The 19,325-nt window shown below is 37.6% G+C and overlaps 1 protein-coding gene across 1 annotated transcript in view; it reads left to right on the plus strand.

Moving 5' to 3' along the window:
* Positions 1-19,325, plus strand: part of SPATA6 (spermatogenesis associated 6) — a 101,620-nt gene that overhangs the window by 50,500 nt on the left and 31,795 nt on the right. The window contains exons 7-9 of the mRNA XM_080922146.1: positions 371-664; positions 5,022-5,109; positions 9,040-9,080. Coding sequence (XP_080778272.1) covers positions 371-664; positions 5,022-5,109; positions 9,040-9,080 — 423 coding nt within the window. The remainder of the gene's footprint in view (positions 1-370; positions 665-5,021; positions 5,110-9,039; positions 9,081-19,325) is intronic.

Genomic DNA, 19,325 nt, shown 5'->3' on the forward strand with positions numbered 1-19,325 from the left:
ATAACTTGAATATGTTAATATAAAAAATAAACATTTAAATTGTATTCTTAGCTTGCTGAAAAATAAATCTGTGACTTATTTTGAAAATAAGTTTATTTCTTGGAATTTTACAAGTGAATAAGCATTGGCTTTTAATTTGCATTAAGCCCATGTTAGACTTAAAGAAGTATGATACAATAAACTTTATTAACTAGGAGAATACGATTTGATTTTTTTTTGTGTGTGTGTGTGTGACAGCACAGATAATGACAGCTCCAGTTGATTTTGGTAGCTTTTGTGTACTTTGAGTTACTCTTAAAAGTTTTTTTTTCTATCTGTAGAGTTTTAAAAAGTACCTTCTGTCTACATGAACGTTTATTTTTATGTTTAGGATAAATTTGCTTACCATTCAGCTCCAGTTGAAAAACCCCATGGCAGACTGCAATGCAGATCATCGAGATCACAGAAGAAAAAGTCCAAGTCACCCGAGAGGAGTAAATGCTGCATAAACACCAAGAACTACGAACAGCCTACGATTTCTTCAAAGTCACATTCTCCATCTCCCTACACGAAGAGACGAATGTGTGAGCTCTCAGAAGACACCCGGCGGCGGCTGGCCCATTTAAATCTGGGACCCTATGAATTCAAAAAGGAAACAGATAAGCCTCCATTTGTGATTAGACATGTATGTGCTTATACACATTTTCATTTGAAACTTATCAAACCTGCTCTGCCACTAAAATATTATGCTGAAATGGATTTCTATAAATAGTGCATATAATTTTCTCTTTTGAACTCTTAGCCAGCAGCTAGAGATAGAAAACTGACATATGCTTTTTGTTCCCCCTTTAAACCTTTAATGCTGAAAGATCAAGCACCATTATAAATGCCACATCAGCTTTTCTAAGTCCCCATCCCTTCTACCTTACACAGTGGGCAGTGTTATAACGCCACAGCTAAGCTTGGTTGTAATTGATAAAACGCTAAAGTAAGATTTTAAAGGAGAAAACAAAGTTTCCTATAACAAAGGAACCCATTCCAGCCTTCAAAGAACGATAGTAGAAGCAGATGTCCTCTGAGAGTAAGTCCTTCGGGAAAGCTTTGGATCCTGGATCTTGGAAGCCAGCCTTGGCTGGTAGGGTATGAGTAGGAGGCCCTTGGACTTGTGGGTAAATTAGTTCTACTCTTTCTGTGCACAGCCTGATGGAAGTTAGAGCTTTGTGTCCCTGAGAGTCAGACTTGATTAAACTGGAGAGTCTGGTCTGGCACGGTCACAGGCTGTCTGTTGAAGTTTTGTAAAGTACTTTAACCTGAGAAGCCACTCTACCAAAAGCTTCTTTATTAACAAATACTGTGCATTTGAATATACACATACAAACCTTTAGGTTTACAGAAGCAAGTATTTACTTTTCCTAAATTCTAAAACATCTTATTAGAATTTTAGAATGTACCTCTTTGGAAGTCAAAAAACTTTTAAATGTAGAACTTCAGAGATATGTTCTATCTGGAATTTCTTGAGTTTTCTCTGTGACAACCTTTAAAATTTAAATTATGCAACATTTTATGCCATATTTGTTTTGCTTAAGAATCGATCCTTTATTCTTTCAGAATAAATTAATAATTTTTAAATTAAAAATTAGTGACTGTAAATTTTGTAATTATAAAATTACAGTATAATACATTTATTTAAATGGTAACATCTATTAAAGATTATATATGTCTGTACATATATATAAAATTTATTTTCTGTGCACTAGTGTTTTCTCTGTATGTTTCTCTGTGTGAAAGTGTTGGATCCTCTGGGACTGGGAAAAGCAGCTAATACTCTTATTAACCACTGAGTCGTCTCTCTAGCACTGAACATAGTCTTGTTTCATTTTGATCACAAGTTTGATCCTGTCAAATATTATTCAGACATTAGTTTGCTTGTATTTCTGATGAAAATTTGAGAATGCCTTTAACTTTAATACTATCTAGAATTACAAATTAAATGGGAAAGAAAGGCTAGAGTGTTTTCTAATCTGAAGACACTTAAGTCTTAATTAAAATATGAAATCTAAGGATTATGGGAGTTAAACACATAGTTTGTTTGAGAAACAGCTGCTCTTGAAGTGTTTATTAATGTATCCCAAGGCAGTATTTGAAAGTATAGTTCATGAGTGTTTTTTCTTTGCAACAAAATCTGTTTTCTAAGTTAACATTTTTAAGTTTTCAAAAATTTTGAGTATTTCATACATGAATACTGTAGTATATCACTTACCACCCCCTTTCTCTCTCTAGATTTTTCACATCCCAAATTCATAAGTTCTTACAGAATTATTGTTATATATGTATATTTATATATACATATATATACACACAAACATGTACTTGGGAATATAACCAATTCTCCCTCTCAGCAGCCACAGGTTGTCAATAGCTCTTCATTGAAAGCCATAATCTGGACCTTGTGAAATTTTCCCCATCCATGTTGGCATGTTAACTAATGTTGGAATTATTCAGGTCTTACTTAGGTAACTATGCTATTGAGGTATCCAGGGATGGATGAGGTGGCACACACATTTAATTGCAGTACTCAAGAGGCACAGGCCTCTGAGTACAAAGCCAGCTTGGTCTACATAGCAAGTACTATGACAGCCAGGATTACATAGTATAACTCTTTCTCAAAAACAAATAAAAGCAAACAACTTTTATTTGAGAGGATTTCCCCTTACCTTTTGTGTGAACAAAAATGTGTACTTCTAAGTATAAATGTAAAAACTGCTTATACGGTTGAGTAGGCATTGGGTTTAAAGGGAACTTAGGGATTAGTAACTATTCATGGTTTCAGAAGAACTTAGGAAACTGGTAGAAAATAGGTTTAATTTTATGCATGTCTGTGCAAAAACCTTAATGAAATGAACAGTCCATGGCTCAAAAGCCAATCCTAAATAAGAAGGGACTTTCAGAATCAGCTAACAAGCTCAGAATATGTTGCTGTGATTGCCCTAGAGGAGTCAGCCATCTTTTCACTTGTGGCTAACTTAATCTGTTTTTTCTTTGCTGGTGGTTAAACACACATAATTTACCATTCAATTATTTTAAAGCATAAAACTCAGTGGTACCAAGGGGATTCTCATGTGGCACGTTAAGATCTGCCCCACTGGGAACCATGTTCTCATGAAGTGCACCCATACTATTTGCCCCCCACCACTCTCAAAACCTCTAATCTTTTTGTCTCTATATGGTTGTCTGTTCTGCCTTTTCACCTAAATAGTCATACGACTAATCTTAGCACCACTCACTGATGTCACACGTGTTTTCACCCAACTTTTTAATCACTAGATATTACATTGTATAGAATATATATGTCTCTTGTTGCTTATACATTTTTTTGTTTATATGTCTGTTGATAGATACCTGTGTTGCTTACATACTTGACTACTATAAACAATGCTTTAATGAGCAATGTGTGTACAAATATTTGAATAAATGCTTGTTTTCAATGCTTCTATGTAAAGACCCAGGAATAGACCCATTTAGTCATATCATAATTTTATATTTAATATGAAGACTTTCCAAAGTCTTCCTCAGAGTGACTGTACAATTTGCATTCCCACCAGCTGTGTAAGGGGATTGCAGTTCTTAGATTCTCACAAGCACCTTCTCTTTTCTGTTTGTGGGCCCCCCTCCATTTTTCTGTGGTAGTGGGTTAGCAAGGGCCTCTTGGATCCAGGCAAGTATTAGCCCAAGCCTGCTGAATTTTCTCTATAGTCCTCTTAGTGTGAGTGGCATCTCATTGCAGTTTGATTAGCATTTTTCTAGAACATGATGGTGTTAAATCATCTTTTCATGCACTTGTGAATATCTTTTAGAATATATTTTCAAGTCTTTTGCTCGTTTTACAATATTTTTTATTGCTGCTTTGACTTGTAGGAATTCTCCCTATGACTTAGGTAATAATTTCTTATCAGATACATGATGGTTGGAATGCTTTTGGGCTACTTTATTGGGCTGCATTATCTACAACCCTTCCAACCCTCATTCTACACCAATCCCTTCCAGTCTCCCAACACTATGTAGGAGAGAGAGGGGAGGGAAAGGGGGGCATAGACCTCTTTAGACTACTTCCTGCTGATTTAGGGGCATTGGGTTCTCCTTGGGGCAAGTCCAATCTCCATTATCAGGATAGCTCCAGCAAAACAGCAGCCCAGCAATTCAGCAACAGCAAAAGCAGCAGAAGGAAGCAGCAGCAGGGGGAAAAGCAGCCACCCCAGTCCGGTCTTCTTAGGGTGACCACATTTATATCCTCTCTAGAATAACCAAAATTTCAGACATAAACTATTTGCAGCTGGCAAAAATTATGTCCCTTGTAAAGGAAAAGACAATCATAATTAGCAGTTAGCAGCTGTGGACAATCTGAAGCAGCTCTATTCCCATTACCTGAGATTAAAACAAAAATATATTCATATAACATAACTGGGCTTTTAAGGAAGTCAAAATTTTTACTACACATGATCTACATTTTCATTATCCCAAGTTAGCTTTTTGCTTGTTTTTTTATTTTTTTGATTCACAAAGCTTTTGGTTTTTGTCAGTAGCCCATCTTTTTGATGCATTTACCACACGGTGACATATTTTATTGTTAGTTAGAAAATGTAGTAGACCTTTTTTGTCAACTACAAAGTGCTTAGCAAAGACAGGCACTGTTTTTGAGTTCAGTGTGTTTCCTAAGACATGTAGGAAGTTGGTAGACTCTTTGTAAGGAAGGCAGAGGAGGTCACCATGTGATGTTTTAATTTTTGTATAGTGTTGTAGTAAAACAAACTATGAAACTGAGTAGTACATTCTTAATTGCAAATTTGTTCTTTTGCGGTGGCATTTAACTTCAGCTTTGTTAAAAATGCATTGCACATAATCGATTAAACTGACCTTGGGACAGAGAGGCACCGTGGAATTCACCTGCTATGTGTCATATGCTTTCCAGTTGCTTTGCAGTGCAGTAAGACTGAGATGGGAAAGGTTGAAGTGCTCATTCACACTGCATATCCTCTTTCCTCCAGGTTGATCCACCAAGTCCCAGGACTGACAATTACTTTGGATCGCCTGGCAGAGACTGTGAACGAGATGGATGGGTCAGGATGCACAGTGGTAAGGGAGCTGTGTTTACTCCAGCTGCTTGTGCTAGTGTCAAGCCTTACATGGCACTGAGAAATGAAACTACATTTTTTTTTGCTGCATTATTCGATATCACGATAAAACTTTTTTTTTTTTTACAACTGTTGGAGACTTATATATACTTCCTAGAAAGAATAAGATTTCTGTCCTATTAAAAGAATTTTATTCTTTGAGATTAAAAAATGAATATTAACTAATTTTATCCTATTAAATACTGTACTACTTTTCAGTTAAAATAACTTGTGTTCTGCTCAATGTTTTATACACTAATTTGACTAGGAAACACATTTCTCACTTTAACATGTGTCACCATAATGAGATAGCTCAGTTATGGGTTTGAAAGACACACACACACACACATACACAAAGCTTCTTCTTTAAAACCAGAAATATGTTTGGCAGTATTGCTAATGTCCTGGAGCCAGGGTCTTGGGGGATCCATGGGTTCAGATTCTGAGAACTCAAGCCTTCCTACCACAGGTGCTATGGTTATCAGCCCAAAGCCCACTGTGTTCGAAGTCTACATTGTTGAGATATCCTGTGTTCCCTTTATGCAACATTGTTTGATTAGTCTCTTTGTCTCATTGTATGATAGTTTCTGCTAACTGTTATGTTTTTCTCCTGTAATGGTATATAAAATGCTATAGTTTTAAATAAGTTTGCTTGCCATAGCTTGTATAAAACCCCATGATCCCAAACTTGATCTTTCTTCTTATTTTCCAATCTCCTTGTCCTCTCAGGACCCTGTCCCTGGGGAATGAATGGCTTGATGGTCCAGGTCAGAGACATATTGAACTCTAGTTTTGTTTCTTAAACATGTATAGCCTAGCTTTGTGTGTGGTTGTAGGGAGTTAGTTATGGCAACCACATTTCCATTAGTTTGATGATGATTCACAGGACAGCAGAGACCAGACTTAATGTGCTAAGTGAACATTAGATAAAGGACCAAGGGTAGGAGACAGTAAAAGATAACATAGAAGAGGCTCTTTGAATATTCAAGCAGATACACAGTCACATTGGTGTATTTTTGTTGTAAGTAAACAACTTACAGAGCAAGGTACATTTTCGTGGCATCATGACAAAAGCAGGTCATAGTGCCCTTTGTAGCTGAGCACTATGGAAGTTGCCCAAATAGAGATGGACACAGGAAACTTAGTTATAATTGTCAGCCTGGGGCTTGAGAATTACTTTGACAAAGAGAATGAGTTTATTCAGAAATGCTAAAACTTAGAGTAAAACACTTTAAATCCTTGCTTGAGGTCACAGCTGGACCCTAGGAAATGAATCATATGAACCTGTTGGTAAGGTTCAGCTAGGGTAAGAGGAAAGGTGTTGAGGTAGATTTATTACAGGAGTCCCACTGTGAAATATCTGTGAGATTACATGGGTCTGTTTTTCTTACAGCTGGCATGGAAGGAAATGATTTCTGATTGTTAGTTACTACTTAGCAGTTGATTCTTTCAATTGTCATATCCAGTTAGTTAAGAGATCCATAATTTAGTGTTTTTATGTCTGAATATACTTTCATTTTCCATATTTTTGTTAATAAGAAAATCTCATTTTATTCATTATACTAGGCTGCCCATGATGCTGTAAAAATTTTTATAGATTGCTTCATTTAATAAGCAAATGACTGACATATTCTGCATTTATGAAGCTTCAGAAAGCCAAGTCCAAGATGCTGGGAAGATAGCTTATCTTCTACCGTGTCACTGAGGATTCACTTGACTTTGTTTAGGGAGGAGGGAGAGGAAAGACAGAGCAAGAAAGTGAGCCGCTAAGAACAAAGTTCCTGGTATCTCTTCCTCAGGAACAATAATTATGTCTTGAGGCTCACTGTCATGGCCTCATCTAAATGAGATCATCTTCTAGAAAACCATTACACTGGAAGTAAGGGCTTGATCATAGGAATCTTACAGGAGGAGTTTGTAATCTTACAGATATATAGTTTTTAACATGTTTCATGCCATTATTGAATAAGGAGCAATAACTAAAATTTCAGAATCTTTTTTTTGCTAGCAGCTATTATGACTACTTAAATTTGTTTAATTATCAATAGAAATCTTATGAAAGTTTAGAGACTTATTATTTCTCAAGTTTCTCCAGGTTTACAAATCTTTTTTTATTGCTTTTAACCTTGATGGATTACCCTCTGATACATTTTATACTGTTAATTGTCTGTATCTTTCCTATGTCTAGCTTGCTCTTTTATGCTTCTGTTGTTAAACATTGTACAATATAACTAAAATAGATTCTTATCTCCTCATGTTTATAGGCTATGATTTTTATCTTCTCTGTCTCCTGCTTATTTAAAGCTTAGTTGGTTTCTAATTGCTTGTGAAAAATGATTAAACATGAACATTGGGAAACTGAACATCAGAGTATAAGGTCAATTTGTAAAAAATGAAATAGAAGTATAAGGCTGTCAAATATGCTGACTTTATAAATGGGTTTTGAAAAGTAGACGACATACCAGTATGTTAATATGTATACTGTTGGTGTGTGTGTGTGTGTGTGTGTGTGTGTGTGTGTGTGTGTGTGTGTGCGCGAAATAAACCATGACCTTGACAGACTTTGATTTCTTCTGCTGTTTGTGATCATATGTGTATTAGCTTGCAGAGGAGTGAGATGTTTTTTAATTTTGAAAAGGCCAAAAAAATAAAAACCATTATGCTTAATATTTACAGACTAAAAAAACTTTGACTATTTCCAGGTTACATCCTGTTTTACATGTACATTATGCTCATTTTAACTAGTAAGATCTTAATGCACACTATTAAACCTTTAAAAAAATCAAGTACTGACAAAAATGTATTCATATACTATTATGCAAAAATGCTTTTAAAATCTGTACATTTATCTGTTTTTTAAAATAAAGTTGTTCAATTAAAAAAAAGAGTAGTTAAATAATTTGATTCCTATTGATAGTAAGTTGAGACATTAAACTTGTGTGAAATACATTAATATTTTCACTGACATCTAACATGGTTCAAGACATCAAGGAAACAAACACTTTGTTCTGCAAAAGAAGGCAAAGAACATATTGAACATAAACTGTCCTGTGTCTTGATACCTTTGCATATTCTGTATAAAGTGGAGAAAAATAAAACATAGAAAATTTTGACTAGAATATGTAATGGAGAATAACAATTAGGATTCTGACTTGCTTACTGAAAAAAATCTAACAATCTAAAGGACTATAAAACTCACAGCTTAAATCAAGTTGTGAGTTACTTAATATTTGTACACCCTATGGTGTCATTATTTGAGATTTAGGATTCAATTTCAAAGCTACTATTTGCTAGCTACATCTCTCACAGGCTACGTAATGTAAGTCTGGATTTAGATTCTGACATAGATAAGCATTGTCTTCATGCCTTTGAAATGAGGACTAAATCAGAGATGGAGTAGGTAACTTGACTGGGAAAATGTATCTACAGTGACAGAATTAGAAATTGAGCTCAGGCTAGCTTGAATTAAAATTTGATATTGGAATCAGTTACCTTTTTGCTTGTAATTCTACTTTAATCATTAGCAATTTTAGTAATATACAACATTTAGATTGTAAGAGATGGACATCAAACCAATTCAGAATATTGACCTAAAAGTTTACGGAGAATGATTGGGACCATGCAGTCAGCCCTGCAGCCTGAGGTACTGAGTGACAGCTGCCTACCACCAAAGTCTGCATGTTCTGTATGCCCTGCTGTAGGTGTAAGGAGCAGATTATGGTAAGACATTGTAGTGACTAAAATCGAACCCCTTTCTTTTCAGACTCATTGGTATAACAAAAAGAATTATTCTTGTGTCTCTGTGTAATAATAACTTTCTACTCTAATGAAGCTAATTTCTTGCCTTTCTGATGTTGATCATTGATCCTTTGTTCTGTACAACCTTTTGCAGATCATCATCATCTTGGCTGCTGCGGATCCAAGGACTACAAGGTGTGTTAAACCAATTATATTGTGACAACGTCCCTGGTTTTCAGACAGCATAAGTATATTTCTGCTATACAAATTCTGGCAGAAATGATCACTTTCATTTTATAAAATAACATGAAGTCAATAATTGTCATAGTATGATATGTCATGGCTTTTTTTATCTGTGCCAAGGGGTGCAATAGGCCTTCCCTGAATGTCTTCCTACACATATGCTGTGGCTTTCTTTATCTATTTGGACTAATTGTTGAAACTGTGTGTTAGAGAGAGAGGCAGACAGCCGGACAGAGATACTGGGGAGAGACACCCCCAGATGCACTTGTGTGTGTATGTACACAAGCATTGGTTTGTGTAATATGAGATATGTATTTAATACATATATGTAATATATGTACACACAGACACATGTATTTGCCTTTGTAATATAAGTATATATTTAATGCATTTATGTAATAAATTATATATATGTATACACATGTGTATATATGTTACATATGAATATAATATCTATATGTACATACCTGCATCCACAGGAGAGATAACATCATGTCTAATATTCTACATAGAATAGTGAGGATTTCTTAGTTATTCTAAAGGCAGACTTTCTCTATTCATTTCCTTTAATTAATGCTACACAGTTTATAATTATATATTTATTTTCATCTTTGCAATATTTTTAATCAATAACTCTTAGGATATCAACCATTTTACTTTTTTCAACTTTATTTTTAAAAAAACAGAGATACATGTACAGATTTTTAAAAGAATTTTTGCATAAAATATATGACTGTATTTTTGTCAGTACTTGATTTTTTAAAAATGTTTGATAGTATGCATTGAAATTTTACTAGTTACCATAAGCATAAAGTACATATAAAACAAAATGAAACATGGAAATAGTTTTCTTGGTGTGTAAAGATTAAACATAATGATTTTTAAATGCCAAGAATTGCCACAAAACTATATTCTTAGCTCTTTAATTATTAATGATTTAAGGTCTAGGTGTACCCCACTCTGAGAGGGTGACCATTTTATTGATTTTGCTTCTTAATAATTGCTATTATCTAGTATAATGATACATAAGATATGTATACTATACATGTGTGTGTATAATGCAAATTGTGTGAGTAAATTGCTAAAACAACCAAATATGGAAAGAACAAGATAATTTCAGACACTAATTTGGATGTAAGTTGACCAGTTCATTTTCCCAGTGTGTTCTCAAATCAGCTTTAATCTTCTACTGTCCTATAGATTCATTACTTTTAGGGCTTTACTTGGAGACAATGAGTAGGGAGTAATTTCACAGATGATTCTTTAATCCAGGATGGATATTTTTTTATGGAAATGCATCTATTTCATTGACTATGGAAATAATAAAAGATTAATTTTATGGACAAATAGTAGTTAGCTGATAAATACTCAGGTAGTAGAAAAATAAAGAGTTTCAACTGGGAAAGAACTATGAAGCTTGGAGTGTTCCAGAGTTTGTAGACAAGGGCACTTTTTGAAGTCCCTGGAGACATATAGGAAGAAAGGAATGAGTAAGTCTTCAGAAGGAAAGCAACATGAGGAGATGCTGGAGGAAGTACAGGGTTCATTGAGAAAAGAGAAATTAGTGATGGATTTGAATGAATGGTTGTGCTGAGGGATGACCGCATCCTCCTTATCCTGAGGCTGCCACACACCTGGTGCAGCCTCTGCCTCCTCCGTGACAGTTTCTAGATTTTCAGTTTTGATTTGATCTTTTGAACAAATTAGATTCTCCTTAATATGGATGCTTAAAATCATCTTTTTCATAATTATTCATTTAGGCTCATCTTTGTTCAACTGTTTATTCCATTCTTAACCAGTGTCCACTTTCTTCTGTGCACTTGCCCATGTCTTGTGTATAATAGACACTTAATACATTGCTTCTCATTGGTAAAGACATCTTCAAAGGATATTTTGAGTGTTTACAGTTTTATTAATACAATTACAAAGGAAAAGTGGTTTGATGGATGCTGACAGATGGTCTGCAAAGAGTAGGATGATTTGAAAACTGAAGATTTATTTCATATCACACATGGCTCTCAAGACACTCAGAATGTTAAACAGGTGAAAAGCATTGTAGTCGTTATCAGAACCTAGAGTTTTATATCTACACAAAACTCAGTGATTTTTTACATTATTTTATGATACACTATATCATAGGAATGTATTATACAATTATTTGCTCCTTTAAAACCATATACTGTGATTTTCTTTGAATTTTTCTTTAATTTAAAAAAATATTTAATCATTTTACATCCCAATCACTGTCCCCTTTCCTGGTCCCTCCTCCCACAGTTTCTTCCCCCCTCCTCTTTTCCTCAGAGTGGAAGTCCCCTGGGTCTCCCCCTACCCCGACACATCAAGTCTCTGTGGGGCTAGGTTCATCTTCTCATACTGAGGCCAAACAAGAGATCTAGCTAGAAGAACTATTCTGCAGACAGGCAACAGCTTTAGGATAGCCCCCTAAATAGGGATAGCCCCCTCTTCCAGACCTACATTAAGACTGAACTGCACATCTGCTACATATGAGCAGAGGGGACCAAGTCCAGCTTGTGTGTATTCTTTTGTTAGTAGTTCACTGTGAGAGCTCCCAATGGTTCAGGTTAGTTGACCCTGTTGGTTTTCCTGTACCCTTTAGGGCCCTCAGTCTCTCTGCCCCATACCCCTTTGCTCTTCAATAAGAGTCTCCAAGCTCCATCCAATGCTGTGGTTCTTTGCATCTGGTCTAGTTAGCTGGTGGATGGAGTATCTCAGAGGACAGCAATGCTAGGCTTCTGACTGCAAGCATAGCAATATCATTAATAGTGTCAGGGATTCCTGCTTACCCATGGGATGGTCATTGCTTGGTCATTCCTTCAGTCTCTGCTCCATCCCCAGTCCCTTCATCTCTTGTAGACAGGATAAATTCTGGGTCAAAAGTTTTGTGGGTAGATTGGTGTCCCTATCGCTCGACTGTATGTCTGGCTACAGGAAGTAATATCTTCAGGTTCCATATCCTCACTGCTGTGAGTCTCAACTAAGATCACCCCATTGATTCTGTGAGCCTCCCCTATCCCAGGTGGTATGTCCTTATGATGCCCCCCCCACCCCAAAGGGAGGAAACTTGGTGGGAGAGAGGATGGGGAGAGGTTTGATGAGGGTTAAGCAACAGGCATGGAGAGAGACAGGGGAGATAGCCAGATGGTCATAAGAATGAGCAAGTTTTAGTTTATAAACGAGTGATAGTTCAATATATTGTTTTATTCCTAAAGTGTACATTAAATCTCTTATAATTAAATTGTATTGGTTGATTCTTCCAAGTTTCAAAACAGATATGCGTGTACACACACACACACACACACACACACACACACACACACACACACTCCAAATGGTCTACCATGTTATGTCTATTCCTTTAACCATCTGATTCAAATGAATGCTGCCTCTCCTTATTATTACTAAGGAGTTCTTATATCTCTAAATAAAGTAATAGGAAGCCAACTTGCTGAAATTGAGAAGCATCCCAATTTTTTAAAAAAGAAAGAAACTAAAGGAAAAATGCTGCAAAAATATTGTTTGTTTTGTGTTGGTCATTGACTGTTAGACATGGACCTACCTTTAATGAATGTTTTGTTCCTCAGTGCGACTCCCTTGGAGAAAACTAATCTTTCATTTGTAAGTGACTATCAATTGGAGATTGCTTTAGGGTTAGGGATGAGTTCATGTGTCCACTTCTTCATTTTGAAGCCCCATCTGGTACAGATTCCTGCAGGCCATGTGCACTGCTGCCTTAGGCTTTGTGACTTTATGTGCACCAGCTCTGTTGAATCTAGAAGACCTTGGTTCCTTGGTGTCTTCTATCACTTCTTGTGCCTATACTTTTTTCCCACCCTTTCTGCAGTTCCCTGAGTCATGAGAGGTGGAGCTTGACGGAGAGATTCCATTTAGTGCTGAAATAATATCTGGCTGTGTATCTGTTTCTTTCTGCCTCAAGAGGAAGCTTTTCTGATGAGGGCTGAGCAAGGCACTGATCTAAGTGTATAGCAGAATATCATTAGGAATTTTCTTATTGCTAAGTTTCCTAGTCCTTGACCTACCTAGTCTCAGGTAACTGGCCACCCAAGCAATGCTGGGTAAGATGCATCTCATGGAGCGTGCTTAAGTCATATTAAATATTGCTTGGGAACTCTTCATCAGCTGTGTGTCACCATTGCACAAGATTATCTCATATACAGGTCACCTTTGTGGACTGGAGGGCTTATGGCTAACTTGGTCTTTACTTTTCTTCTTTGGTAGCATAAAGAGTACCTTCTAGTACCTTGAACATAGGTCCATGAAGGTGAAGACTCTAGGTAGGTAACAACTCGACTTCTCTGAGTTTTTAGGTGTTTTCAAGAATACAACTTTACTTGACAGTTTGTGGAGAGCAACCAATATGCTTGAAAGTTACTTGGATGTTTGAGAGATCCCAGAGGACCCCTGTGGCAAGGAACTCATTTGGATATAACCCATTCCCAGTTCTGTAAGATTCGTTGGTTATGAAAGATGTCTAATTGGGGCTCTGTCTCCCCTTTTATTTTAGTGATTTAATTTAGATCACCTTCATGTTTGTATGTATTTTACTATTACTGCAATGTTTCTGTATGTCCCCTCAAATGGCTCTTAGTTTTAGTGGTCTCTGCCTGTATTTCCTTCTTCATACTTTTCTTCCTTCCTACTACTCGCTTGATCCTCCATTCCCAGTCCCCCACCCCTGGTTATCTATAATAATCTGTTTCAGTGGTTTTCAATCTGTGGATCATGACCCCTTTATAGATCACATGTCAGATAGTTACATTATAATTCTGAAGAGTAGCAAAATTGCAGTTATGATATAGTAACAAAGTAATTTTATGGTTGGGGTCATTACAATGTGTAGAATTGTTTTAAAGTGTCACAGGATTAGGAAGGTTGGGAACAACTCATCTATTTCTTTCTTAGGAATCATTTCCCACTATTCCCAGTCCTTTACCTCTATACATACTCTATAGTTGTATAGGTTGTAGTTTGCTTACTAAAGCAAACACTTGACACTAACACCCACATACAAGTGAATTCATGCCATAATTTTATTTCTGTTACCTTATCCAGAGTGATTTTTTTCCAAGTTCGATCCATTTACCTGCACTATTATGCTTTTTCTGTTTTAATGGTTGAGTTATATTTCATTTTGTAAATATACCATGTTTTCTTTATTCCATTCATTTATTGACAGACACCTGGGTTGTTTCCAATTTCTGGCTATTATAAATAGAGCAGCAATGAACAAGGTTGGGCAAGTATCTCTGCAGAAGGGTGAAGCGTTTGGCCATGTGCCCAAGAGAGATATAGCTGGATCCTGAGATAGATCAAGTCTCATTTTCCTGAGGAACTGTCAGTGATTTCCATAGTGGCTGCACAGGTTTGCACTCCCAGCAGCAATGGATGAGTTTGCCCTTTATCCCACATCCTCTACAGCATGAGCTGTCACTGTTTGGTTGATCTTGGCCATTCTGGCTAGTGTAGGGTGAAATCTCAGAGTAGGCTTGGCCTGCATTTCTAACGTAATGTGACATAACATTTCTAAGATAATTTCTGACAATACTGAGACTGTAAGTTCTGCTCAGCCCTCTGTGTTTCCTTTTGGAGAATTCTCTCCTTACCTCTGTTCCCCATTTCTAAATTAGGTTGGTTTTTTATCTCCAGTTTTTCTTTTTTAGTTTTTATGTATTTTCATTATCAGCCCTCTATCAGATGTGCAGTTAGTACAAATCCCCCTTTACTATTGTGTAGCTACTTTTTCCAAATGTGACAGTGTCCGTTGCTTTTCATTTTCATTAGTTCACATTTATTGATTCTTCTTGGCACTAGTGTTAATAACATTCTGTTCAGAACGCACTTTCCTGTAGAGCAACCTCTTAACCTGACCTTTCTTTTAGTCCTTCTGTTTAATGGAAAAGCCTTAATGTTTTGTTTTTGCTTTAATTCTCAAACAATTTTTAATCTTAACCTTATACCATTTGTGTTTTTTTTTAACTTCTGACTCTGTATCTCTTAATTTCTGATCTCAAAACAGTTCTTTTCTAAGAACATCACTTTCTTCCTATAACTCCTCAGTTTCTAAAGTGTAAATGGCAAAATTTTATAGTTTCTGTAGGGAATTTGTTTTACATAGACACACATTTATATTAGAGCGTGTATGTATGTCCATGTACTTGTGATTAGTACTTTACACCCTCCTCCTCAAATTATTTTTCAGATTCTACAGGTAAGTGAGGTCATAGTCATTTGTCTATCTGTGTCTGACTTCTTTATGAAAATGACTTCCGGAAGCATGCATTTTGTTGTAAATAGGAGGCCTTTCCTACTTTTTAAGGTCACATAATATTCCATTATACTTACTACATTTTTACAATTTTCGACTGTTTATGTTGATTTCATATGAGCTCATTACTTCTTTTTTTTCTTACAACTTTATTTAAAAATGAGAGATACATGTACAGATTTTTAAAAGCATTTTGGCATAAAACTATATGAATATATTTTGTCAGTACTTGATTCTTTCAGAGGATTGATAGTATGCATTGAAATCTTTCTAGTTACCATAAGCATTAAGTGCATGTAGAACAGAAAATAACATGGAAACAGTCAGAGTTTTCTTGGTGTGTAAAGATTAAACATAATGATTTTAAAATACCAAAAATTGGACACCCGGATTGGCGGCTCATAGAGGCTGAGCAACTGCGATTGGGAACAGAAAATTAGAACTTCTGTTTCCACCCAGAGGCGACTTCCAGACACAGAGCTGAGCCTGGCCTACCTGGAACGCGGAATGGCGGCTCATAGAGGCTGAGCAACTGGTGAGTGGGAGACCAAGACTGCAGGGGAGCAGAGAGATATCTGCGGAGTGCACACGGAAAGTGCAGACCGTAACTTGCCCTGCCCCACCTTGCCCGATCCAGCAATTGGGAACAGAAAATTATAACTTCTGTTTCCACCCGGAGGCGACTTCCAGATGCAGAGCGGAGCCTGGCCTACCTGCCACCCGGAGCAGCTGCTCATAGAGGCTGAGCAACTGCGATTGGGAACAGAAAATTAGAACTTCTGTTTCCACCCGGAGGCGACTTCCGGACGCAGAGCGGAGCCTGGCCTACCTGCCACGAGGAATGGCGACTCATAGAAGCTGAGCAACTGGTGAGTGGGAGACCAAGACTGCAGGTGAGCAGAGAGATATCTGCGGAGTGCACACGGAAAGTGCACACCGTAATTTGCCCTGCCCCACCTTGCCCGATCCAGCAATTGGGAACAGAAAATTATAACTTCTGTTTCCACCCGGAGGCGACTTCCGGATGCAGAGCAAAGCCTGGCCTACCTGCCACCCGGATCAGCGGCTCATAGAGGCTGAGCAACTGCGATTGGGAACAGAAAATTAGAACTTATGTTTCAGCCCGGAGGCGACTTCCAGACGCAGAGCTGAGCCTGGCCTACCTGCCACTTGGAATGGCGGCTCATAGAGGCTGAGCAACTGGTGAGTGGGAGACCAAGAGTGCAGGGGAGCAGAGAGATATCTGCGGAGTGCACAGGGAAAGTGCACACTGTAACTTGCCCTGCCCCACCTTGCCTGATCCAGCAATTGGGAACAGAAAATTAGAACTTGTTTCCACCCGGAGGCGACTTCCGGATGCAGAGTGGAGCCTGGCCTACCTTCCACCCAGATCGCCGGCTCATAGTGGCTGAGCAACTGCGATTGGGAACAGAAAATTAGAACTTCTGTTTCTGCCCGGAGGCGACTTCAGGACACAGAGCAGAGCCTGGCCCATCTGCCACCCGGAACGGTGGCTCGTAGAGGCTGAGCAACTGCAGGGTGGGAGACCTGGGCTGCAGGGGAGCAGAAAGATCTCTGTGGAGTACACACAGAAAGTGCACCCCCTGCCTTGCCCTGCCCTGCCGTGCCTGATCCAGCAAGCAGAAACAGAACATTGGAACTTCTGCTCACACCCGACGACTCTGAGGCATAAAACAGGGCTCGACCCATCTGACACCTCAACCAGTGGAGAACCAGGGACACAGACCAGATACAAGGGAAAGGCAAGAACATATCACCGACAACAAAATGGCAAGAGGAAAGAGAAAGAGTATATCCCAAGGGAACCAAGACAATCTAGAAACACCAGAGCCCAGCTCTCCCATAACAGCAAACATCGGAATTCCAAACACTCCAGAAAAAGAAGACACAGACCTGAAATCCTGCCTCAAGACGCTGATAGAGTTACTTAAACAAGAAAGGGAGGAAAAGCAAAATGATTCAGAAGCTTTTAAAGAAGAAACAAGAAAAAAACACTCAAAGAACTCAAAGAACTAGAGGAAAACAGAACCAAAGAAATAAAGGAATGGAAGAGGGAAATTAAAACAGAGATTGACACAATAAAGAAAACACTAAAAGAGATAACCCTAGAGTCAGAACACCAAAAAAAGAAATCAGGAGTCACAGAAGCAAGCATTTCCAATAGATTACAAGAGATCGAAAAGAGAATCTCCGGGGCAGAAGACAACATTGCAAACATAGACAAAACAGCCAGAGAAGATGCAAAAAACAAAAAGCTCCTAACCCAAAATGTCCAGGAAATCCAAGACACAATGAGAAGACCGAACCTAAGGATAATAGGAATAGAAGAGGGAGAAGAGTATCAACAAAGAGGCACAGTAAATATCTTCAAGAAAATCATAGAAGAAAACTTCCCTACCCTCAAGAATGAGATGACCACAAGCATAAAAGAAGCCTTCAGAACTCCAAATAGGTTGGACCAGAAAAGAAATACCTGCCGACACATGATAGTAAAAACATCAAGCGCCCAAAGTAAAGAAAGAATACTAAAAGCAGTAAGGGAAAAAGGTCAGGTAACATATAAAGGCAGACCAATCAGACTCACACCCGATTTCTCAACAGAGACTATGAAAGCTAGAAGAGTCTGGACAGACATCATGCACTCCTTAAGAGAGCACAAGTGCCAGCCCAAGCTGCTATACCCAGCAAAACTGTCAATCACCATAGATGGAGAGACGAAGACATTTCAAGACAAATCAAAATTCACACAATATCTAACCACAAACCCAGCACTACAACGAATTATAGGTGGAAAACCCAATACAATGAGGGAAAATACAGCCTAGTAAAAACAAGAAAACTCCTAACAAGAAAACTAAAAGAAGAAAAAAACACAGACACAACTCAACCCAAAAAAGCAATAATGGCAGGAAACAGAAACAACTATTCCTTGATATCTATTAACATAAATGGTCTCAACTCCCCAATAAAGAGACATAGACTATCAGACTGGATACATAAACAAAATCCAGCCTTTTGCTGCATACAGGAAACTCATCTCAGAGACAAAGACAGACACTATCTCAGAGTAAAAGGGTGGGAAAAAAACTTCCAAGCAAACAGCTCCAAGAAACAAGCTGGAGTGGCTATTCTAATATCGAATAAAGTAAATTTCCAACCAAAACTTATCAAAAAAATAAGGAAGGACACTTTTTACTCATTACCGGGGAAATCTGTCAGGAGGAACTCTCAATCCTTAACATATATGCTCTAAATAAAAAATCACCCACTTTCATAAAAGAAACCCTACTAAAGCTCAAAAAATACATTTTACCCCACACAATAATAGTGGGAGACTTTAATACCCCACTCTCACCAATGGACAGATCAGGGAAACAGAAACTGAACAAGGACACTGCAAAACTAGCAGAGACTTTGAACCAACTAGAATTAGTAGATATATACAGAACATACTATCCTAAAGTAAAAGAATACACCTTCTTCTCACCACCCCATGGCACCTTCTTGAAAATTGACCACATAATTGGACACAGAATGAGCCTCCATCGATATAAGAAGATTGAAATACTCCCATGCATCCTCTCAGATCACCATGGTCTACGGCTGGTCTTTAACAACAGCAAAGACAACAAAAAGCCCACATACACATGGAAACTAAACAATGTTCTGCTAAAGGATAGCAGGGTCAAAAAAGAAATAAAGAAAGAAATTACGGATTTTCTAGAATTCAACGAAAAAGAAAACACAAAATACCCAAACCTATGGGATGCAATGAAAGCAGTATTGAGAGGAAAACTCATAGCCCTATGTGCTTCCAAAAAGAAACTGGAGAGAGCTCACATCAGCAACCTGACAGCACAGCTAAAAGCCCT

The sequence above is a fragment of the Micromys minutus genome (assembly GCF_963924665.1).
Source record: "Micromys minutus genome assembly, chromosome: 9".
Taxonomy (NCBI): domain Eukaryota; kingdom Metazoa; phylum Chordata; class Mammalia; order Rodentia; family Muridae; genus Micromys; species Micromys minutus.